Source organism: Oryctolagus cuniculus, chromosome 14, assembly GCF_051225735.1.
Source record: "Oryctolagus cuniculus isolate XC-2025 breed Fujian yellow rabbit chromosome 14, ASM5122573v1, whole genome shotgun sequence".
Classification (NCBI taxonomy): Eukaryota; Metazoa; Chordata; class Mammalia; order Lagomorpha; family Leporidae; genus Oryctolagus; species Oryctolagus cuniculus.
The window spans coordinates 30,760,068-30,785,610 of NC_142880.1; the positions used below are offsets into that span (position 1 = coordinate 30,760,068).

A 25,543-nucleotide genomic window follows, 5' to 3' on the forward strand; every position below is an offset into this window, starting at 1 on the left:
AACCCTTTTGAAAAATAGTAACTATCCAACATTTTTAATTGTATTGCTTACTAATCTTAATTGCCAGGATTTCAAAAGACAGTTCCAAAGTGCATCTTGAACAAACAGAAAAGCAATTAGCCTAAATTAATTGCTTTGCTGATGTGATTTGCAGTAGGTATGCTTGGTGGTTTTGAAACTCCTGCCAGGGCTTTCACAACTTGATGTTCTGATGATATTTTTAGCCTATTTTGCACCAGAGCAATTAACCAGATAATTGTTCTAACTGAACCTGGCCTTAATCAGTATGTTTAGGTTCATGGTAGCAATTAACCAAATACTAAACTCGTATGTAAAGAGCAGCACTTAAAAGGACTGTGAGAAGACCTGAGGAAAAACGGGCCCCACTGTTTCTAACACAGCCCCATTCTTCTCACTTCTGCCTCTTTGCAACTAATATAGGTGCTATTACACACGAACCGGTAAGTCATGTTTCTGGTTCTTCATCTAAAAGCATCCCAGAGTCCCTACACGCAGGGTAAAACCCAATGTTAGTACATTAAAATTCTATTTCTTGTAACGAAAAAAAGAAAAAGGCAGGCTATGGGCCTAAACAGCACACAATACGTAAAGAATGCTGTATCTGAATCCAGACAATGACATTAAATCCTCACTTTATTAAGCTTCAACTTTATTCAGAAATAAATAAATCTGGAAGAAGTGGAATATTTGAACGAATTGCCTGGATTTCAGCCAAAGTTTGAGCCAAATTTAAAAGTAGATTTAATCATCCTTCAAAGACAGCATTTATAATTCTCTCAACATGCATATATTAAATTACTTCTGCAAGCGAGGCCCTGTGTGAGGCGCCAGATGTGGGATGAGGTAAGGGTAGAGGGCCAAGATGAAGACACAGGTTCTTCCAAGGAGAGACTCAGAAACAAAACACCACGCAGCCACACAATGATACATGCCACACACAGGGCCACGGGCCGCAGATGCAGCCCAAAGGTAATGTGATGTGGTACATCATTACCAACTCCGGTATTATTTCATCTTTCCCTTAACTATCAAGGCATTTGTATTCATTTTAAGGGAATGTATGAGTAGCAATGCAACTATTTCTTACTTCAGTAACAAGTAATTTTATACTGACTTAAATTATCTTATCAGTTGAGGAATGATATACATAAAACCCTTTCTGTTTTCACGAGGCATTAAGAGTTCGGGCTGAAAGTGTTCTGTCATTCGTCATGTCTTCAGGAAATACCTCCTTTCCAAATTTCTAACAGGACTGTCATGCAAAAAATGGCCCAGGCACACGCATGTCAGCTCTGCCATTTTTAATTATCACGAATCAAGTTCCAGCAATTTCTCCTCTGGCTAAACATGTGTGTACCTATCTTCTAAAATACTTCTTTATGCCACTGCTCATAAAATATTTTAGGCTGAAGCAAAATCCCTTGCACTAAATTAATAACTAATCACAGGAGATATTTATCATCTCAAGCCTTTTACAAGAAAATTGTCAGATTTAATCACCTTTCTCATATTTTCACTATTTACTGGGCTTCATTTATCATACACTTTTAAAATTTTGACAACTGTGAGTTATTTTAATTACCATTTCTGGCTTGGGAGATTAAGAATAAGACAACTCCTGGGAGATGTTGGGGAGGGAAGGATGGTTTAAATTTATCCAAGCAGTCAATAAAGTATCATCATTTTCATCAAAATATGAAGATTTTCTTCATTGTTGGGAATTTTAAAAATATTTTTGAGGTTGGCAAGACTTTAAATCCATGGATTTACAGCACTGCATTTATCAGCATATGATATGTATCTCATTATTTTCTATGATTTGATCATAAGTTCTGATTTCCAAACATAGAGAACAAGGGCTTTTTTGTTTTTAAATCCCCTAAACTGAATGCTAGCCATATCTGTTTACTCATTTTTACCTGCCCAAAAAACACAAAAGTCCTAGCAGTATTTAGAGTAGCACATCCAGGAACATCACAAAATGCTTCTATGGAAACTCTGTTTTTATTTATGGAAATGTTCACTTATGCAGACAATATAGAAATATATACAGTATACAAATATATCTGCTAGAGCTATAATAAAATTCATGTTTTTCTATTAGGCAAAATAATATGAACGTATAGACTCAATGAGCCCAAGTCACCCACACCAAACTCAGTTCCCTTTCCTTTCCTTTGTAGTCCTGGAGTTAAAAATCAAAGCAGGCTGAGACATGTGCATCTCACACAGATTTCCTTTTCAAAAGTGATTGCACCAGGTGAAACACTGGTGTTACGTATTACTGAATATTTTCTTAACAATGCAATAACTGCATATTTAGTAACTGGAAATACTGAAAGAGCCAATATTCAATAATATTACCTACCAAACAACTGAAAAAGCTTCTTTAAATTTGAATAAAATAAGCATCTAACTGGAGGACAAATGCACAAATCATTTTATCAAAGAGACTTTGCCTTTTGTAGAGAAATATCCTTGAATGAAAAATCACTTATACTTGGGAAAGCGTACAACTTGGTTATGGCAATTATTTCTTACCCAGAGTATTGAATCCTTTGGTGAAGTTAAAGCTGTTATTCCTAACTGAGAGATCACTTATTCAAAGTATATATTCAGTATTCTTCTTTACTCTGCCATAGCTAAATATTTGCTACAATTGACAGAGAACATCCACAGATAATGAAATATTTGTAAAAGTCAATGCGCATCATTACATGCTTAAATAAATACCTACTCAAAATTCATCCGTGAAATTCTTCTTGAAACAATGAGGCAAGTGTGATAGAAGACTCTCTACTTTTCCTCAAGGAATTTCAGAAGTTAAGAATATTTACAAATGGAGTTGTTTGGGAAGATTGCAGTTTATCACAGAACAAGCTGCTTTTAAAAATCTGTATCTCTGTATGCAGTGTAAATATCCGAAACTTGTCACCTCTTAGATTTCTCATAAGGAAAAGAGGAGGCGGCACTCTGATGACAGACAGCAGCATGGCCTGATGTCTGAGGCCAGCTGACCACAAAATTTATCAACCAAACCGGGACATTTTGCAAGTCAGGCAGGGGCAGCAGCAGGAGCAGGAACAGCAGCAGCACAAATGCTAGACCTGCCAGAATGCCAAGACAGCAGACACGGCGGAGACTCCGCAGCAAAGTAGGAAGCATGATCACTGATTTTTAGTAGGAGGCAGAAGGCACTGGGAGACGATGCGCCCCTTGTGGTTAAATCTTGAACTCTGAGAAGCCCTGATTCCACTCGCTGTGAGCTGTCCAACACTCTGCTCCTAAATTCCTCTGGTTGAAAATGGGATTAATAATTCCTTCCTCGGGGTTGTTGCAGGGATTAAATGAAACGTGTGTCAACACTCAGCACAGTGTCCGGCTCAGACTGTACTGTTATTATCCTTGCTCCAGGAAAAAGGGGGAGGGCATATACACTCAGGCTCGCTGGTACTACAAAAGCAATCATATTTTGAAGATAAAGGCTAATGGATAAAGGACACAGAAGACATCATTTTTGGAGAATTTCTGAAAGGCTGAAGAATAATTCCTCCAATATTAAACTGTCTAGGGATGGTATTACAAATAATTATGAATGCAAGAGTGAGTGCCAAAATATGTCTACCTCAAACTAATGCTACTCGCTCTGAAAGACACTTTTTTGTCCCTAAAATCCTCCCAGAAATCAGTGAATATATTTCATTAATCTTTTTTTGTGAAAACATGTATAAATGCTGTGGAACACACACAAACCATTCAGTGGATTACAGAACTAAGGTAAAATTCAGTTTTACTACAGCTCCACTGACCCAGCCCACAATCATTATTAGGCACTAAATGTATGCAGGTGGACTGCCGGGCATTCTACGGAGGCAGAGCAGTGCAGCTATAAATACCACTATGGAGCTGCTTCAACAGTCAGCATTATTTTTGCCGCCTCTTTATTTCTAAGTCTTCAGGCTTTTATAGGAGAAAATTGCTCAAACTTCACACTCAATACTCCAAGGTGAAAAGTATTCCTCTTCTCCAGACCACTTAACTTTAATAGAAAACAAAATATTCTCCGACTCAAATTCGCCTATGTCTGCTAGATTTAATGGAGAGCTTTGCCCCCTTGGGCAAACTTTAAACCTCAGTCTCTAGGAGAATTAAGTAATATTAGGGGATTGAAATGAAATAAAACTCTAAGTCCACTGTGACATGACATTCACAGGAAGATGGTAGATTATCCACTCAGTCCTTGAACACTTATAAATACAATATATAGCATATGTTCTCAAAACAATTCTTGGAAATAAAACACAATGGGCACTCAGCAAATATTTTATTTCACCAACACCTGCTCAAATCCTCTCTGAACTTTATTTCTAAATATCACCGTTTTTTATTGAATCAACGGAAATTTGAAAGAAGAAACAGAATAAACATCCAGAGAAGACCAAGGGAGTTAGAAAAATCTTTATATAAAGCCTCATTGAGTTCTACATGAGCCAAGGTGCTGTCAGCCTCATTCAAAGGGTGGTGAAGTAATGTGTCACTCGACAACTTTAACCTCAGTAAACTGAGAAGACTAAAAAACTGCTTTTTCTGTAGAAAAAGAGAATCAGGGTATTAAGATTTTTCTTAATACTTCAAGCAAAGGAATCATGAATTAAATACTAAACGCTGCCAATGAATTCATTTTAAAATGAACAACTTTATGGGTCTGAAGTCACGTTTAGCAAACTAGTTCAAACCTCCTCCTAATGCTGGGAACCGTTTCACAGCACTCTGCGAAGTAGAGTGACTTCTCTACTTTCAGATGGCACTCCATAAAAAAAGGACATTTTAACTTATTACAGGTCAAATGCTGCCCCCCTCTCTAACTTCTACCTGTTGGCCAAGTTCTGGAGCCTGAAATAACAAAGGACTAATTTAGGGACATCAGTGAGCTCTATGTTAGCTGTCAATATAATTTATCAGGCTAAATTTTAAAGAAACTGTTTGATTTAAAATATGAAATAAGCAAAAGTCTCTACATTCTGGACTTCAATGAAGGAGAATTCAGTGGATGGGGAACAAGAGGGTAATATAAAAGAAGGGGGCCTGCCTGGAGGAAGGCAGGGGTGGGCAGCTGGGAGAATGGCCCTAGAGAGCAGTCCACACCTCATTGCAGAAAGATTGTTGATATGACAAAATGTGGGCCTGGTGTTGCTAAACCCCAACTTCGCCAAGAAAAGGCCCGAATGCAGTATTTTGATGTGAACGATCCCAATTTTTAAACTGGTGGCAACTAATTCAATACTTTCAAATATACACTATACACTGAACGAAATGGTTCTGCGGACTGGATTCAACGGTGGCCCATTACTTTGCAACTGCAAATGTTCCTATTTGAAAGTTTCACGTAGGGGCTGGTGTTGCGGTGTAATGGATACAGGTTTGAATCCCGGCTACTCCACTTCCCATCCAGCTCCCTGATAATGGGCCTGAGAAAGCAGTGGATGATCCCTAAGTCTCTGGGCCTCTGTAACCACACCAGAGACTGGAAGAACCTATTGGTTCCTGGCTTTGGACTAGCCCAGTCCCTGCCACTGCGTGGCCATTTGGGGAGTAAACCAGCAGATCAAAGACCCTCCCCTCCTCTCTTTTCTTACCTTTCAAAATAAAACAATCTTTTTCTTTTTTTTTTTAAAGTTTCATTTAAAGAGAAAATACCTATAGCTACTATTCTAAACTCTCACACATATGAAGTTAATCTAAATATATTATAAACTTTATTATATACTTGAAAGAAATTGGCCACAACAGTCTAAGATTTAAATTCTCTAAACTGTAGAGTACACAGTGATGCAAGAGCTTCCTCTACATAAATTTAAGATTAACACAGCAAATTACACTAAAATGATTTACTTATAACAACCCTGGCTTTTGTTACACTTTGTGACTTTAGCTAATGGATGCTATGGTCTCTCATTTCTCTTGATTTGTTATCCTGTAAAATTCTAATTCAGGAGGAATCATGGTCAACTGTCAATGAAAGGGTTGTATATTTGAAAACAGGGATAGAGATTACAGGACTGACCCAGCTTTTTAGGACCAATGTGAAAAATTGAAAATGGGGGCTTTATGACCTTTTTTGATAGTTAATTTAAACATTAACAAGAGCTTTCATAAACATCTACTAAAATCAACCATATTTCTTTTCATCCTTATTGGCAAAGAAGAACAAAAGAGCTGTTCTAAGCATATTGCTATGAATTGCACAGAACTCAGTCGTTTACCGATCAGCTTTCCACATCTGAAACGTGCTGCTTTTAGATTCTGTGTCAAGCATATAAAAATGTTGAAGACCAAACTGGATGTGAACAACAAAAGATTTATATCAAATACAAATAAATATTTCAATAAACTTAGCTGCAGACATAGTAACCAGATGTTTAATTTAAATCATTGATAGAAATAGTCAGTGTCCTCTTTTCACAAAACACTTGGATTTTTACTTGTATTCAAAAGTAATGCTAAATGTCAAATGACTACTAGACCATCTTTATGCATACAAGAAAATATCACACTGTTTAACTTTCTAAATGCAGAAAATGCTTTTAGAAAAACAAAGATAAAGAACAGCATAGCATGTCATAGTCACATAGATCAATTCCGGGACCATAAATGCAGATACCATGAGCCTGACAGTAGTCCACCAACCACAACCTATTTTGAAAATTTTGAACTTCAAAGAAAAATTTTCACAGGTGAGAACTTCTCAACCCTAGAATAAATCTTATATAAGAACTGAGATAAATATCAAAGCTTACCTTAATGTGAGCAATCCTTTATTAACACTAGCAACATTAAAAATAGAGGCTTATAATACATTTTATATAAAATAGTACCTCAAGGTTCTGTTATACACTTAATATAAAATAAAGAGCTTACTAAAACAATAAACTAAGAGTTTCATATAAATGTCAATTGTGTGTGAATCCAAGTATGAGAGGGGAAAGAGAGGGGAAAGCCATTCATTTGTTTCTTCTCATTTTTCCTCACCTAGTTTTTACTGCAGCAATGACAAAAAATTATATCCACCAAAAAGCCAAATAAAAGTCAAACAAATGATCTAAGTTGAATAGGAATAGTATGACCTCCGCCCCGAAAAAAAGACGGTGAAGGGATTAAATGAGAACATGTGCAAAGTGCCTATCGATTACCTGGGTAACAAAGGTTACTTCCATCCCCTCCATTCTGACAAGGCTCATTACTACCATTGAGTCTTATGTCACCTAAAGAGAGCAACCTTCAAGAGCAGCAGGGACTCAGCGCCCCACAGTCTGAGACACAGCACCAAGTATTTAGTCGGAGGTTAACAAGTGCTTCCTGATTTACTGAGGGATGATCATAATGAACAAATGTAAAATAGAAACTAATTGATAGGCTAAATGCATTAGTCATTCCAGTGCTCTCTCTATGAAAGGTTACTAACCCATCTCAGCTAAGTGCTGAGATTATAATTAAGTCTGATGGGAAGTCCTAGATTTATACCAATATAATTACAAATATTACTTAGCTTAGTAATGCAGTATGGCAAGAACAATGAGATGAGTAATTTAGATGATACCGCAAAGTGGGTTTTAATGTTTGAAAGTTCTATTACAGTACACAGGATAAGTGCATGTAGTGTAATTAAAACCTAAGAGTCTGATCTTTGAAAGTCTACTGCTCAATCTCATTAAAATGCAAGTATTCTCAATCCAAACTTTTCTATTAAAAACATAAAAATACACTTTCATTCCTTGCAAATAAATCTCTACATTACATATATTTAAGATCAAATAACCGCTAAAGATAAGTAGGAAAAAAAATGAAATAGCACAAGCTTTGTGTACATGGAGCCCAACACAGGGAAGGAAAGGCAAAATGATGGCTGCCCGTGTTTTCATTTGCAAATCACCCAGTTTTGGCTAAACAAGCATTTTACGAGCAAGATGACTAGAAATCCCTGAACATCTTTTTGTAAATAATACAAATCAGAGACCTAAGTAAAATGTCTACTTTGGAAATAACCCGAATGTCATACAGACTGCACCTTAACTACAGTATTCTCCAATTACTGACTGTTCTACATACATCAGGTATACAGAAAACTATTACAGAATATAAGCATTCTGTTACAGAAACTTTTCTCCTTTTAGTTCAATGCATTGCTAAGAAATTTTTCTCAATATTAAGTTATTTTTAGACACTTAAAATCCATGGGATAATGTTTATTTATGTACTTTATTCTCTTATTTTTATGGAAAACTTATTAAAGCTTATTTTAAATTGTCATATAACTGCCTATATAGAACAGTATTGATTACAGAGAATTTTACTTTATAAAATGATATCAATCTTCTTCATATTTTGATATATTTAATATTGCAAACATTACTCAAAAATCACAATTTTTAAATGATGACCATGTGCCCATTCGAGATCAGTAAATTTTTCAAGAAAAATTGAGAGATTTTACTGAGCAAGAGCCATGCCAAAGCTAACTCATAGCTTAAGGGTAATTCCATGTAACTGAACAAAATGTCACTAGAATTTACCACAGTTGGGGAAAATGGAATATACAAGACTTTATTTTAAAGCAGAAAGGAAAGTAAAAGTGAGAGGGGGCATCTTAAATTTAAAACATGATCTGACACAAACTCCATTACTTCAAAAAGATTCCAACCCTAGGAGGTTCTAATTTTAGCTGAAATAGTGCTTTCTGTTTTGAAAGCAAAATATTATTGATGACTCATCTTTAAAATATTTTTAAGTCACTGGACAATAATCCTGGCTCATGCTTATGTGCACAGAACTACCTGAACCTGTTAGTTGTGCTAGCGCTACTGGGCAGTTTTTTGCATGATAATAGTAAACTTTCAAGGGATCTTTGATCTTTTTCTTCTATTATAAAATATTGCAAAGACAAATGGGTTTAGCATTATTATAAGATGACTCATTTTACAAATTTTATACAATGTATTAATTTGTTCATCACATGATTTCCATTTTCAAAACAAATTCTGTTTATACAGAGAACAGACATCATCTTCCTAAAGACTCTATCGTTTGGGATAGTTTCTTGCAATCAGTTTCCTTCATAAGTTAACAGTAAAATCAAGCACAGAAGTTGCAAAATTATCAACATGACAAAAATAATATATCCTGGTAGGTAACGAAGATATAATTCAACAGACTACTGTTAAAATTGCTTAAATACTTGTATTAAAGAACATAAAAAGCTTGCTGCACTTATAAGCGATGGATGCATTAAAATATACGCGATCTCGATGGTTTTCAAAATTTAAACGTCAATTTGAAAAGGCACAGCCGCATTCAATGTTTTCCTCTGGAAAAGATGTCTCAATGGTTACCTGTCATTTATGATCCAGTTCAGACAGAGATTGAGAGAGCTAAGATTTTTGCACCTCTTGACAATTTCCATCACAGTTTCATTATCCAGTTCAGTGATATGACGTAGGTCCAAGCTGGAAAGGTTTCTTAGCTAATGAGACCAGTAAGATAAAACAGAAAAAAGATAAATGTTAGGTTAATTTTAAAGCATTACAAATATAGTTTAATACAAAGTAGAGTATCATGGTACACTATTTAAAATAAGTAATATTCTAAAATTTTTAACATATTATTGATGTGGTATTTCACACATTAAGCTAAAATTGAATATGGAATTCTATCATAAGTATATAAATAACATTAAAAGAAAACAGATTTCACTGAAACATAAAAGTTAAAAGTTAGCAAACTGTTATCTAATAGGTAGGGAAGCTGCTGAAGATATTATATAAAGTACCTATAATTTAGTAAGATTATTCTGTCTATATTGTTCAATTTCAGATACTTGTTTTTATATTTATAATGCCACTTCCATACAAGTTCTCTGTTTTTTTGACTGAAGTATGAATAAATGGTAGATACCTTGTTGATATTTTATCTACGTAATCCAAATTGTACTATTATCACTATGTGCTGCACCATTAAATAATGAAAAACACTGTTTAAAAAGCAGAAAATTTCTCTAGGTACCACCTTCCCCATTTAATTCTTTTCTCTATTCTTTTATGGAAGCTTCCCGTCTTCCCCTGATGTCTAGTCTTCAAAGTAAATTAATGGATCATGTACATAAAGGTGGTAAGGTCTTAATTACCCTCTTCAAATAAGCATATTTCATTGTATCTTTGAAAGGAAGTGAGGCTTCCTTTAAGACAAGGGGAATACCACTAGGTACTTTCTGGTTTGTTTGTTTGTTTGTTTGTTTTTAAGATTTATGTATTTATTGGAGAGGCAGAGTTACAGACAGAGAGAGAGACAGAAAGAGAGGTCTTCCATCTGCTGGTTCACTCCCCAAATGGCTGTGACGGCTGGAGCTGGGCCAATCCAAAGCCAAGTACGTGGAACTTTTTCCAGGTGTTCCACCTGGGCCATCTTCCACTGCTTTCCCAGGCCATTAGCAGGGAGCTGGAGTGAAAGTGGAGTAGCCAGGACCTGAACCAGTGCCCAAATGGGATGCCAGTGCCTCAGACAGAGGCTTAACCTACTCTGCCATGGCACTGACCCCACTAGGTACTTTGATTATGCAAGCTCACAGAAAGATGGAGTCAGCCACCTGATCTGTTCAGTCTTCTCCTCTTTGCTTATATTTAGCTGCCAAGAAGGCAGTTCTGATGTTGCCAATCTTGTTAGGTCCACATTAGGAGAGAGACAGAGATAGAGATAGAGTCAGAGAGAGAGAGGAGAGAGAGAGAGAGATACACAGAGTGACCAAGGAACAAAAAGAGATACAAAGAGAAAGGAGGTAACGCCTTGATAAATGTTTCGAACCAACTTTTACTTGTGGGAAGATAGATTTAATGCAAACACTTCATGAAAATATTTGCAAAGCCCCTCACTGCTCAATTCATATTTTGTCAATAGATACTTTAAAAAAGATTTATTTATTTATTTGAAAGGAAGAGTTAGAGAAAGGGAGAGAAAGAGGAGAGTGGGCTCTTCCGTCTGCTGATTCACTCCCCAAATGGCTACAACGGCCAAGGCTGGGCCAGGTCTAAAGCAGACATCTGGAACTCCATCCAAGTCTCCCACATGAGTTCAGGGGCACAAGCACTTGAGTCATCTACCACTTCTTTCCCAGGCACGTTAGCAGGGAGATGGCTTGGAAGCAGAGTAGCTGGGACTCAAACCAGGCTGGTTTTGCAAGCAGCAGTTTAACCTGCAGCGTTCCAACACCGGCCCCAGATAATCATGAGTTAGCTGACTTTTGACTTTCCATAAAGTTTTATTTTTCACAATACTTTGCACTGGGGCTGATGAAATGGCTGCAGTGATTTCACTGCTCAAGTTTTCTTATTCTTGATCAAGCAAAGGGGAACTTATAGATACCAACAATCTGAGTCCCTGTTAAGCGTGATACTCCTCCTACTAATGTCCCCTTGGTAATGCTGTATATACATTTCTATTTTCTATCTAAAAATCTTTGTTTTTTTTTTTTAAATTACATTATTTTTACAGTTAGCGTTCTTTGCAGGGCATTTTTGATCTCACACCTAAAAAGTTTTTATCACTGTTGGAGATGTAATATTCTGGTAACATGTAAGGAAGCAAGCCGCTTTTGTGAGCTGCAGGCGCTGGGCAGCTTGCTGGGCTCAAGTTCTGTCAGCAGCCCCATGTTGGTACTACAGCAAAATCAGAAATAAATGCATTAAATGGACCCACAGGGTTGCTTGAAAACACTGTGATGTAAGGCCATTGAATCTGAATGTTAAGGATTAATTGCATATGTGAACTGTAAAATACAGCCATGCCTAATACAGAAATACAAATGGCATCACTTTTTTTTCTCAATTACCTTTTTTATAGTGTCTAGGAAGACGCAAAATAAAAAAAGTATCTAGCCATAAAATATCTCCTACACATGGGGGTCTAGCACAGCTTCTGTTACAATGTTTCCATGTGAATTCCTAACCTACCTTTTTACTTCCTTCACTGAAAGGTATCTCTTTATCACAACAGTTTGAACATACTTAATGCCACAGAATTATACAATTAAAATGGTCAAACCGGTAAACCAAATATTTTACCACAATTAGAGAAATCATTTAATCGATCAGAAGATGGAGAGTACACATAATAAAAGTTCTGTATAAAATTTAAGTTCATTTTTGTGCCAGTACAGTCTCTCATAGTACAGACAATAATACTGGAGGGGTATGAATAACTTATTGAAGTACAGATAATGGGAAGACAGATGTTAGCAAACCTAAACTATTTTATAGACTTGCAGAAATACAAAGGTATCTTCTAGAACTAATCTACAGCAGAAAGTTCCAATTCCAGTAACTATGTGACAATACTCTACACCTAGCTGACTTTTGAATCTTTAGAAACCCTACATCCAGGCCCATTCCCAAGTGCAAGGCGGACCAGCAAGCTCACTGGGTGCTGGGACTACTGCCCTGTCTGCGGTCATTGTTGGTAAGTGAACATTTACTCTTCAAATGTAGCACAGATGCACCCAGGAGGAAACAGGTTCACTTCAGCTCTCACACTCCTGGGATTCTGCAGAGTACTTTACTCTTGGATTCAATTAAGGTTCATCTATGAGCTGACAGGCACTGGCTATGTTCACATGGCTATCCCTATGACCAATCTGGCCAGCTCACCTTGAAATAATGATTGTACCCAGCCGCAGTTCCAGTGGGCTAATTCCCAGTAACCAGCATCATTACAAGACACAGACATAGCACATCTATGGGATGTGGCATTTTTATTCAAAACTCCACAAACAGCTCTGTCAAATTCATCACATTGCTTCCCTCGCTGTGGGAATTTCATAATAGTGCCCTCCAGTGTTTCATAAAAGGCTACCTAAAATAATCCTTCATAGTCTGAAACACATAATTACATTTAGGAAACTGACATTTTAATTAAACTTACTTTCCTTATAATTCACTGGTAGTCTTGGGTTTTACAAATCACAGAGGACTTGAATAAGCAAAGCCTTATGTATGACCAGGATCTTCTAAATGTTTTAGTCTAATTTTTAAACACTTAGTAACGTATTCTAAAAGAAACTCAAATCAGAATGCGGAATGCAGGTAATCACACTTCAACACTGCTTTTATTAGAAACAAAATATGACTTCCAACCAATTCATATGAAAGACTAAAATTAGTCTTTTAGGCCATGTATGCACTTAAATATAAAATGAGACACTAAAATGTTACCTAGGAAACATAGGCTTGGCAGATTATAAAAAGACCTCAAATGGCTTCCAAATTTTCTTAAGACCCTGGAAAAGTAAAAAATGAAGCAAGTCCTCAGGCAGGTAGGTTGAATGCATTGGATGCACCAACAAAAGAGGACTCACAGCACTGGGCAAAGGCCGCAGGGACGCTCCACTGTTTCAGGCCAATGAGGATAATTGATGTGAGACCAGTTGCAGGTGCAAATTTTTGAAATGAATAAAAATTTCTATATAGTTACAAAATACGATCAAATGTCAAATTAGTACCTAAATTACTTCTCGTCAGTCCTGCACATATTGACTTTTTTGAACCAAGAGTCTAAGCATCATTTGTAGTCTCTGGGATTAGTCTCAAGGGTTACGACAAGCAGTCTTGGTGATGGATGGTTTCCAGGGCTGGAGATTAGCACCAGATTGTCAGGCTGTCAAGGTGAGAACAGGGATGAGTCAAAGGCACAGGGAGACAAAAGGGTCAAGGAAAGACCAAAGGAACAACTCAAAAAGAAACCTGCTGAGAATGGAAGGAAAGGGTGAGAGAGAGAGAATTTCTATTCCAACCACAGGAAGATGTCTGCGCCTTAAAGGGTGTGACGTGTACACCTGGAGAACTCGACTGGATAAGCAAAGAACAAGGACATCCCTTCTACTCATCAACTAGACCTACCTCAGCTTGGTCAGAAAGCTAATAAGCCACATCTAGGATATCAGGCAAATCCTTCTCAGCTCAGTCCAATCCCAGTGAGAACACTGAGATGGAACAGAAAAGCTTTCAAATCAGTTTAAGGAAAGGCAGAGACAATAAAAACTTATTTTTGGAGCTGACAGTGGCTGCCATGTTAATTCCCAGGTACTTCCCTTACAGATCGCCTCCAGCCACTGCGTTCTTACCCACACTGGCCTTCTGGCTCCTTGCATTCCAAGACCTGTTTAACTCTGCCACTCTTCTATCGGATCTCACACCTTTACCATGTTGTTTACATTCTGTTTTGCTTCCTAGGACACTACTGCCTGGCTTCTCCTCCGAGTGGGCCCTTCAACCCCTGTCTGCCACCTCGCACTTCCCTGAGTATCTCTCATCACGTCCCCCACATCTCCCAAGCCTTGAGAAAACAAAAACATTTCTGCTGCATGAAGGAATCCCAGGGCTTCCCAGCCAAGGCCCCTCACTGTTCATCCCTACAGCCCCTGAAAGCAGTTAAGATGGTGCAAGGCTCTTCCGAAATTTTGAGAAATAGTTCTCACGGTGCTCAGTGAACTGTGCTCGTTATTCTGAAGCTACTCTCATGTCACTTATTGTGCTCCGATAAGTTAAAGGGGTCGATTCTCATCTCCATTCCATTTACTCAACTGCCTGGTTCAAATCTCATCTTCCCCCCAAAGCCTTCTTGATTAGAGAGAAGAAAGATAGTAACTGTATATTTGCCTTAATGTCCATCATTAACTAGCAAGTTCCAAACACATCTGTGCTTTTCAAGCAGGAATCACTGATTGGCAAGAGCTGCCAAGGGAGCACGGCCCAGCCTTTCCCCCTGCTACACTATACCGTGGTGGGAAAGGGCCAGCCCACGGGCCATACAGGGCCACAAAATCATTTGGTCTGGCCCTGCCAAGGCAGCTGCAGGAGGGACTCAAAATTCAATAGGTTGCGGCGGGTGCTGTGACGCAGTGGGTTGAGGCCCTGGCCTGAAGTGCCGGCATCCCATATGGGTGCCGGTTCTAGTCCCAGCTGCTCTTCTTCAGATCCAGCTCTCTGCTGTGACCTGGCAAAGGAAGAGAGGATGGCCCGAGTCCTTGGGCCCCTGCACCCAGGTGGGAGATTGGGAAAAAGCACCTGGCTCCTGCCTTCGGATCATCACAGCTCTGGCTGTTGTGGCCATTTGGGGAGTTGAACCAGCAGATGGAAGACCTATCTCTCTGTCTCTACCTCTCTCTGTAACTCTTTCAAATGAAAAATAAATAAATATTCAATAGATCTACAGCAGGCTAATTTTTAAGTCGATAATTTTGTATGGCCCGTGAACGATGCTGTAACCATCTGAATGGTCCAGAAAAAAGGTGTCCTCCCTCCCCCAGTGCTGCAACTGCACAGGAGTCCCCTCTATGAGTCTCCATTTCCTTTGCATCCTTTCTCTGTTCCCTTCCTTCCCTCCATCAACCCTTGCTAGACTGGGCTGCTCAGAAATGATCTCGCCTCACAAGCATTTGAAATCTAATCTTAATGCTTGAGCCAGTCCAAGTCTGAGCTTCTGATGCAGCAGTTGTGGCGCCTCTTCATTCACTCATTCACACCAAATCCACTGTTTCCTGAGCACCTGGCTCTGCCCAAGCTACACATTAGGATCACCTGGAGAAGTTTTTAAACAGTCACTTGTGGTCAGTGCCTCACCCTTTGAGCTTCTGATTCAATTGGCTTGAGAAAGGGTGAGCTACTAGTATTTCTGAAAAAGATATCCAGTCAGTCCCAGGCCGGACTGGGAACCACTTCTATACTACAGAGCAAATGATATTTAAAGCCAGCAATTGGATGTGTAAAAAGAATTTGTAAAGATCAGCTACTTCAATCACCCCCTGAAGAATAATGCTGAAGATACTATCCACTTAACCAGTAGCCATTAATTTCATACCTATTATGTTCCAGGAACAGTTTTAGCTAATAAAAATAGCAGTGAGCATAACAGACAAAAATTCCTGTCTACAGGGTGATCACATTCCTACTTGGGGAGGATAAATAAATTCTATAGGGAAAAATGAAGCAAGGCATGATGGATGGAGGAGACACACAGGGAAGATGGGATATAATTTTAAATAGGCAGTCAAAGATTATCTGATTGAAAATATTACATTTGAGAAAAGATTTTAAGAAGATGAAGGGGCAAACAAATCCATGCTAAGGTCTGGCAAGAGTTAGTGCAGAGCAAAGGCCCTGAGACAGAAACTGGTGTAGAGTTAGAAGACTGTTTAGGAAGTAGTGGTGGTTCAACAGAGTGAGTGGAAAAGAGACAAGCCGGAGAGTAAGGAAGGGCAGACCAACTGGGGCCTCATAGGCCGCAGTAGGGATTTGGGCTTCTGCTCTGCTCTGGGAAATTTGGGGAGTCACTGGGAAGTTCTGAACAACAGTGTGTTTTGATACTATTATTTTAAATCAAGAGGTAGAAAGAAAGTGAATGATAGAGAGGGAGCTCTCATCCACTGGTTTAGCCCCCAAGCACCTGCTACAGGTGGGACTGGGGTAGGCCTATGCCAGGAACCCAATACACATCTCAGAAATAAGTGGCAGGGACCCAACCTCTTGAGCTGTCACTGCTGCCTCCCAGGGTCTGCACTGACAGGAAGCTGGATCAGTAGCCAGAGCTGGGAATCTAAACCAGACGCTCCAATACGGGAAATGGGCCCCTCAAAGGATATTTTTTTTTATTATTTGACAGACAGAGTTAGATAGTGAAAGAGAGAGACAGACAGAAAGGTCTTCCCTCCGTTGGTTCACCCCCAAATGGCTGCTATAGCCAGAGCTATGCTGATCTGAAGCCAGGGGCCAGGTGCATCCTCCTGGTCTCCCATGCGGGTGCAGGGGCCCAAGCACTTGGGCCATCCTCCGCTGACTTCCCAGGCCACAGCAGAGAGCTGGACTGGAAGAGGAGCAACTGAGACTAGGACCCGGTGCCCATATGGGATGCTGGCGCCGCAGGTGGAGGATTAACCAAGTGAGTCATGGCGCCGGCCCCTCAATGGGTATTTTCAATGCTAAGTCAAACAACTACCTCTGACTTATGTTTGTAAGTGATCATTTAATTTCTCAAGTCTAGAACATAGGAACAAGGTAGAAGCAAAGAGAAAAGATATACTGAATTAATCCAATTAATCCACCACAATGACAGCAGGTGCAGGTGGTATAAAGTGATCTGATTACTGATACACGTGGAAGTAAAATCGACAGAAACTTTTTAACAAATAGGTGATGAGCCACGGGAAAGGGAATCAAGGCTGATCACAAGGATTTTGGTAGGAGCACCTGGAGGGTATTGCGGCAACTTATCAAGACAGTCGAGGACAGCCAGGAAAGATATCTAAACATGCCACATGAGAAATGCCTAGGTATCCGAGGAGAGATGTCACAAAAATTTAGTGTAAACAGCACTTACTCTTCTAAATTTCATATAGAATTGTATTAACTATAAATATGTTAAATTCACTAGGTTAGCTAAATACAAATAGCAGTTTTACAATCTGTGAATAAAAAGTCAATTAATTCAAATGTGTAGGCTTACATGCCGCAATAAATATGATACATCAAGCCCAGCCTAATTCCAAAACAAATGCGTGAACACTGTGTTCCCCAGCTCGCTGAGGTTCCACTCCTGAGCCTATCACAACTCAGCTCAGCCCGCACAGCCCCTCCAGAAGGCTCCAGAAAGCCACGAAGGACAGCCACGGTCGGCACACCTAGTGATGTTGCTCATTCTTCCACCCTCTGGGTAACCACGCTGTTTATAATTCGGTCTGTGTGTTCCTCCCACTGGAGTCACAGGCAAGCTACAGCAGGGCAGGATCATATCCCACTCATTTTTGTGTCATTAGGGCTGAACACGGTACTAGGTGCGGCAAACACATCTATTGCAAGCTGATTAAAAAGCGAGTATATCTGAAATCAACATAAAACCATTAGAGATAATCTCATTTGTTTACATTTCCAGAAATCAGCTCTTATTCTCTGAATCACAACCAAACGCAGGATCTGCAGCTTTAAAAAGTGTTGTATTTGACCATAAACTTCACTAACATATAAACATGAAATAACAAAAAATAACATTCTCACCCCACACAATGAAAGGTCAATGCAGAACCAGAGGCTTAATGAGTTCCTATTTACATATTTGTTCTTAAAACGCAGAAATTCTTCTTATAAAACAGCCCCAGTAAGTTGTCAGAGTTTTGATGTGTGCGGCAGGAATTTTGAATAGTTCACCAAAATTTTAATCACCGTCTTCTGCTGCAGAAATGTGAATTTGTTAATTGGATTTCTGCTTCTTCCTATAACAATTCAGAATGGATGCTCTGCTCCTCCTCCCGCACTCTGGCAGGCAGCACAGTCTCTAATTGACTTTGTCGAGGACTTTTTTCACCACCAAATCCTTTTCTCCATAGAAGATTTCTGCAGTTCATAACGAACTACAAACGGCATTTAAAGTTAGCAGCACTAAGAGCCCTGTCACTTTTTCCCCTAGCAGGAGCTAAGCATCAGAATTTCTCTTCAATTAAAAAATAAAATGTTTACACTGTTTCACTTAAATAAGGGAAAATAATCAAAGCTTAAATAACTTAAGGGTAAATTAAGTCAAATGTGAATGCAAGCAAGGAGAGATTCCTTCATTTAATTGGACTGGCTGCGTATTTCTTCCATTTACTCATCCCAAGTTCCAAGATCTTCAAAAAAAAGATAGAGTTCACATAGTTTGGAATCAATTTCAGACATTTGCATCCATGAATCATATCTCAAAAGGTGAAAAGTTTCAAAAGAAATACACTGCAAGTTTAGCCCAAGACAAAAGCTTATATCCAAGCCGAGTGACCTATGCACTGGCCTCTTGACTGGACACTGTCTATTAAAACAAAACCATCCAATCATTTCCCTTTTTAAGTGTAAAGTGTTAAACTAAAAAATAAAGGCATGGCATTAAAACTTTTAGCTTTGAGGAATATTCGATCATGTACTTTATTTTGTGGCATTCTAAAAATGTTACAGAAATGTTCTATCTACTCTCTAAAATAAAACTGTCTTTTTTCCCCTTCTTGGTTTAGTATGTGCAACTGGGACTCACTCTCACATTGAAAATCTCTTAGCCTCACATTTTCATTTATGGGCCTCGGCCTCAAGCCAAAGTTCAGAGTAAAAAGTGCCTACACCTTAATGTCACAAATCAATCTTCCAGCCTTTGAGCCAAAAAAAACTGAGCTACCGCCCATCTTTGGGGCTTCTACACTACCAGGAGTAGATTCCCGAATGTGGAGGAGAAGCACCAGGAAGCCTGGCCACAGTTTTCCTCTGGGGTTTACCGCAAAGGTTTGGAGCACCCTAAATCACCCAAAGGAAAAACCACTTCACCTCAGCAGCAGCTTCCTCTCATTCCACTCTTTCAGCCACTTTGATGAGAAGAAACCTTCCCACACATTTAAGTTTATGTAAGTCTTTTCCCTACATCTCAAGGTCCCCAAAGAGAGCCCCAAGTCTGATATTAATCAACTAAAAAAAGAATCAAACAGATCACCCATATGGGTGAGAAAGGAGTCCCAGAAGCTGGCCCTAAGAGCAGGCAGTGTTTCTTCTCCAGCCTTCGCAATTGTACATGATGTAATGGTCGCAGTTATTATCAGAGTGCAGGATCACCTGTGACGACAGGAAAGGCTATGGATAGACCTTGGCAGAGTCAAACTCAGGGGCACCCAGGGATTCATACTAAAAAATCCAAGTCAGACCCTTTTTTTTTTTTCCCTTAGCTCTACAAAGCGTTCAGAGAAGCAACAGCATTCGGCTAACAAAGCATTCAGGTTTGGAATTGACAAATTTTAGTTCCTGACTCCTCTCTCCACTCGAGACCTGAAAGCACATGAATCAGACTTTCACAGGCAGTAAACCAGGTATTGATAAGAAATGATCATCTGAATGAAGGATTTTGTGAAATTTTCCTTGATGTTAAATAACATGGAAAATGGAATTATATGGTCATTAAAGAAGACAATACAAATTTCTCCCAAATGAGCTGCAAAAATTTATAACTTTGAGTTACATGTTAAAATATTAAAGCATGAATTTCTGATACAAAGAACTGTCCATCTGTAATCCTGTGCTCTCAACCAAGGTTGTCTAACCACAAGTTCAAAAGCTTCAACCAACTGAAGCAAAAGTCAAAATGACAATATATTTTGTACATCTAAGGTAACATTTTAAATATTCATTTATAATTCATCTTATATTAGAGTCATTTATATGCTCTTGTCTCAATAAAAAGCATAATCAAGATTTCTGAAAACTAAAATATAAAGTACCAAGAGGAGGGGCCAGCACCATGGCACAGTAGGTTAATCCTCTGCCTGTGGCACCGGCATCCCATATAGTCGCCGGTTATAGTCCCGGCTGCTCCTCTTCCAGTCCAGCTCTCTGCTGTAGCCTGGGAAGCAGTAGAAGATGGCCCAAGTCCTTGGGCCCCTGCACCCACATGGGAGATTGGGAAAAAGCACCTGGCTCCTGCCTTCAGATCAGCACAGCTCTGGCTGTTGTGGCCATTTGGGGAGTGAACCAATGGACAGAAAACCTTTCTCTCTGTCTCTCCCTCTCACTGTCTGAAACTCTACCTCTCAAAAAAATAAATAAATAAATAAAATATTTTAAAAATAAAGTACCAAGATTATATCATGTAAGTTATTTTTTAATTGTCAAGTCAAATCCATTCAAGATGCAACCTCAAATAATTAATATCTAATAACCAATGACTCAAAGAACCAGTCACAACAGCTAATTTCTCCTTTGGTCAAATATCTTTCCTTGCATTTGCTTTTGTGGACTGACATGACAGATTTTAGCATTGTGAAAACATAGAAACTACCTTTCTACAATTAAGCAGCCAGCCTTGCATCCTATTCTTAGGACTCGTCATGGTCTTGTAGCTTCATTCTATTTAATTGTCAGCTAACTAGCAGCCCTTATCCCTCTACTTATGCTTTGTGTGGACTCAAGACAGCAGTTTAGCTAGTGGTAGTCCAACTCAAATTTAAATCTTATATTATGTCCAATCCTCTGCATGGTGCTTTGATCTCATTGTTACAAGATTCTCTGAAAGGAAATAAATACAAGTTCTATTCTCTTAAATATACTTTCATTTAAGAAAGCCAGACTGGTGCAGAAAGGAAGATGGATCAGTGAGGGTCTAATCAGGAAAACAGAAACCACTCTAAGTATTAAACTACATGAAGGGAACTTCATTCTGGTGAAGAAGCTGAGAAGACAAACTGGAGATATTAGTGGAAGCCAGAAAATTAGCAGCAGCAGGTAGCCACCAGCACCCCAAGGGTGGAAAGGCAAAGGAAGAAGACTCCATGGGCCATGTTCAACCAATGCAAGCTGGAGCTGCCGGACATCTGTCCTAGGACAGAACCATGGGGGAGACAGGGCCGCTGCCGGAAATGCTACCTGAGATGGGGCTGGGGGGTGGGAAGACACAAGTGGTGGAGGGGCTGATATCACGGATTCCCCTTCTCTTTTGCTTCCCTGTGTCCCATCAATTGCAGCCTGCAGAGCAAACCTGCTGGAGAATTTAGAACAGCATGCCAGAGAAGGCAAACAAGCCTACAGGCAGCACGAAGCCAAAGACAGCGGGGAATGAGGGTGCAGGTTTCCCACAAGGAAAGAAGCACGGTCACACTAATGGGAGTTCTCTGTAACAATGCAGACGAAGGAATAATTGCAAGTTTTCCTGTATCTTGCCTGAGAAACCCATGGTGCTGACCAAATTTGTTTTCTTCTTCTAGCCAGATGAAAGCCATAAAAGTTATAACTTGAGCTGTTTTCTCATGCACAGGGGTATTGTTCTGTTGTTAAAGATCCAAGATTGATAGCCAACTGCATGCTGAAAAAGTACCTCTGATCAAACACAATAACCAAGCATTTCCTCTAGTGAATATAACAGAGAAAGCTCCAGTGGGAAGCTTTTTCTTGGGCGGGGGGGGGGGGGGGATGCTGATGGCCAATCATCTCACTGGGATACAATCAGTTGAAGGGAAGTCTACAGTGGGGTTTTGTAAATAGACTGTGATCAACAGCTTTTGTGAAAACGCCTGTGATACTTCAGGGCTGGAGAGCAAGTGTGTGAGGAGCTCAATTGCCTTTAGTCATTGTTCTCTACTGGACTCTACCATTTAGATGAGCATGTATGGAGAAGAGAATATCATTAAGTTCTTAGACTTGTATGTATAAATCATACTAAATCTGTTAAAAATTAAACTCTCACCCAAAAGTTATTAAGGAAAATAGTGAATAATAACATGAGTATAAGTTTATTTTGGTGCAAAAAGTGCTCCAAATCCAGTTTTTCCATATTACATATTTTCTACATATTTTAAAAAATAAATTTTGCACCAAGAATTTTTTCACCAAAACAAACTTACTTTTAATTCCATTCCTCCATGAGCTTTTAGAAGTACCATCATACATAGGTCGAAACTATGACTAAATGTTGATGTTCCAAGCTAAAATTTCAGATTATCTGACTGTCTCATAAGTAACTTGTGATTGATAGAGAATTACTATGGAAATAAATTCCCTATTTTCAAAGAATGCAACTACAATAAAGCTACAACGTAATTTATCTTCCTCTTGATAACCAGAACCCCCTGGAGAAGCGAAGAACACATTCTAGATCGTCATTACACACATCACACAACATTAAACAGAACTCCAGAGAAAAATCCAATTCTTTGACTTTTCAATGTTTAACAATTGGCACTGTGTGTACTGTGCTGATGAATGTCTGTGACTGAATATGTAATATGTTCACACACAAGCACTTATTTCCCTGTGGCAGCTAAGATCTACCCATGTGCATTAAAAGTGTTTAAATGAGATAGCTGAATTAATTAAAAATAAAACATAATCAAGTGTTTTATAAACGTTCTAAACTACTAAGTGAATGTAACTGTCAATGTTTTTCATCAACTGTATTTTTAAAATTATCTAACTCTCATTCTCTAATTCTCAATAAATGCTTGCTTTAATAAATGAAATCTCCTTGCCTTTTTTTTCTCAACACAATATCTCCTCATTAAATTGAACTATTAATTTATTCTCAATAATCTCCAAATCTGGCTTCTCTAATTTGGACAGTCCTGCTAATTTTTAAACGGAACCCAATCCATATTCAATATCACTGTTTCTGTATAAAACACAAACAAGACTCAATGAAGCAGAGTCATCCTGTTGCTTACATTAAACGTCTGTCAGAAAACAATGTAAATGAATTTCAAAGCATAAAAGAGAATGAAAACAAATCCCACAGTATCATTCTTGGTTAAAGACTGACCTCGTGTGTTAGAGACTAGATAAAATAAAGTTAGAATCCATTTTTTGCAAGAGTGTTGATAACAAAATCACAATTCATTAACAAGTGTGTGCTAAAAATTCAGAGAGTGACTTGAGGATGACATAAGTAAAATAATATTTAAAATACAAAGCCAAGACCTAAGAAACGCCTCTCAAAAAAGATTGCCAACTCTCCTCATTTTATAGCTATACATTTATGTTAAAGCCTGAAGCAACCATTTTGTCAAAAGACAAATGCCACACAGAAATTTATTCATGCATTTTATTTGTTAGGACTTCCATAAACTGAGTCATTTCAAAGATGAATTCATTTAGTTTAGTAGTGTCATACTGATACACTGTAGTTGCTGAAATGAAACTGTGGCACCAACAAGGTATACAACTACAGTGTGAGTAACAGAGTTATAAAATACATTTAAAAAGTAGCTTTGCTGAGCAGGTATTATCAACCTAACCAAGTGAAGAAAAATGTGATAAATCAATATAGCTTATATAGACATTGTCTACAGTAATTTAGAAAAATGAAAATCAAAGTCGGATAATAATCAAAAGGCAGAACAGTATTTTCCCTTGATTCAGTGAATTGCCACAGTAATATTTCTTGAAAATGATTTTAAAAATACTATCTTAGTTTTCAGTGTGTTAACTTAAAATATTAAATAACCCTTAAGCGGTCAGAAGGGAAAAGAAAAAATAAGAATAAAGAGCAGGCAAGCATAATTACTCATCTTTTTTTTTTTTTTTTTTTTGACAGGCAGAGTGGACAGTGAGAGAGAGAGACAGAGAGAAAGGTATTCCTTTTGCCGTTTGTTCACCCTCCAATGGCCGCCACGGCCAGCGCGCTGCGACCGGCGCACCGCACTGATCCGAAGCCAGGAGCCAGGTACTTCTCCTGGTCTCCCATGCGGGTGCAGGGCCCAAGGACTTGGGCCATCCTCCACTGAACTCCCGGGCCATAGCAGAGAGCTGGGCTGCAAGAGGGGCAACCGGGACAGAATCCGGCGCCCCAACCAGGACTAGAACCCCCTGTGCAGGCGCCTGCAAGGCGGAGGATTAGCCTATTGAGCCACGGCGCCGGCCCATAATTACTCATCTTAATACTCAGCATTAGTGCTCAGGTAGAAAAAGAAATCATAAAAGTTTTAAAGGAAGATTTATTTTTAAAGACATTTCATGACAATTATTTTATTTTATTTCTTAATGAAAGAATATAAACAGATTAAGACTAAAGAGTTATAAGGTATTTTGTATGTCATCCTGAGTATTTTTCTCATTAATGAACTGATTTTTCATTTTCCAGCTGCTTTTTTCCTTACGTGCCAGGCACTCTTCCTCACACAACTCTAGAGAGGCAGATGTTATTATTATCCTCACTTTGCAGATGAGGAAACCAAGGCAGGGAGATTACGTAATTTGCCCAAGGTCATAAAGTCAGTCATGACAACCACACATTTGTTGGCCTTTGCAGACTTCTAAGAAAGAAAAATCTACTAACAGATCACACCAAGCTTAGGTAATCATCACTTAAATTCTCAGCATTCAATTTTTGACTCAACCCTTAATTGTAGAAAAGCTTAAAAGAACCATAAACATGGTCATCCAACACATGCTTCCATAATCTCCACTGGGCCATATTTGCTAGGGAATAGAAGCCGAATGAAACTAACAATATATTTTCCACATCTCAGAATATTACTCAAGCACCCATAATTAATCATAAACAAAAAAAGTGACAATCTAGACTAAACAGCAGTATTAAGTAGTACAACAGTATGCCCTTCCATTAGAGTGAAGCATTCTAAACTGATCAGTTGTTTGGAAATCTAAAAGGCAAGAAAGTTCATCTTTCATTTCTAGTCTCTGAATAAACAAGAAAAGGAAGACAAAAATTGAGTTAGCTGCATGAGTGAACACTCTTTCAGTTACTTATGTTAAATCGACTGAAAAAAAATCAATTTTGCTTCCCTTTCAACAAAAATTCACATTTTCAACTATAAGCACTTTAAAACAGGCTTTTATTGAAAAAGTTTCTTTAAAGGTGATTATGATCCACAACAGTATCAGAAGTTTGGACATTTTGTTTAGCTGTCTGTTTCTTTCCAAAGGAATTTTAGTTTTGTTTTTGTTTAAAAAAAAAAAAAAAAAAACAGCCAAACCTTTAC

The 25,543-nt window shown here is 38.5% G+C and overlaps 1 protein-coding gene across 3 annotated transcripts in view; it reads right to left on the minus strand.

Moving 5' to 3' along the window:
• The window catches only part of FBXL17 (F-box and leucine rich repeat protein 17), a 543,442-nt gene that overhangs the window by 352,475 nt on the left and 165,424 nt on the right, over positions 1 to 25,543 (minus strand). For all 3 annotated transcript variants that reach the window (XM_089313093.1, XM_002713874.6, XR_016220592.1), the window contains one exon: positions 9,408 to 9,538. In XM_089313093.1, coding sequence (XP_089169219.1) covers positions 9,408 to 9,538 — 131 coding nt within the window. Of the gene's footprint in view, positions 1 to 9,407; positions 9,539 to 25,543 lie in introns of those variants that run through there.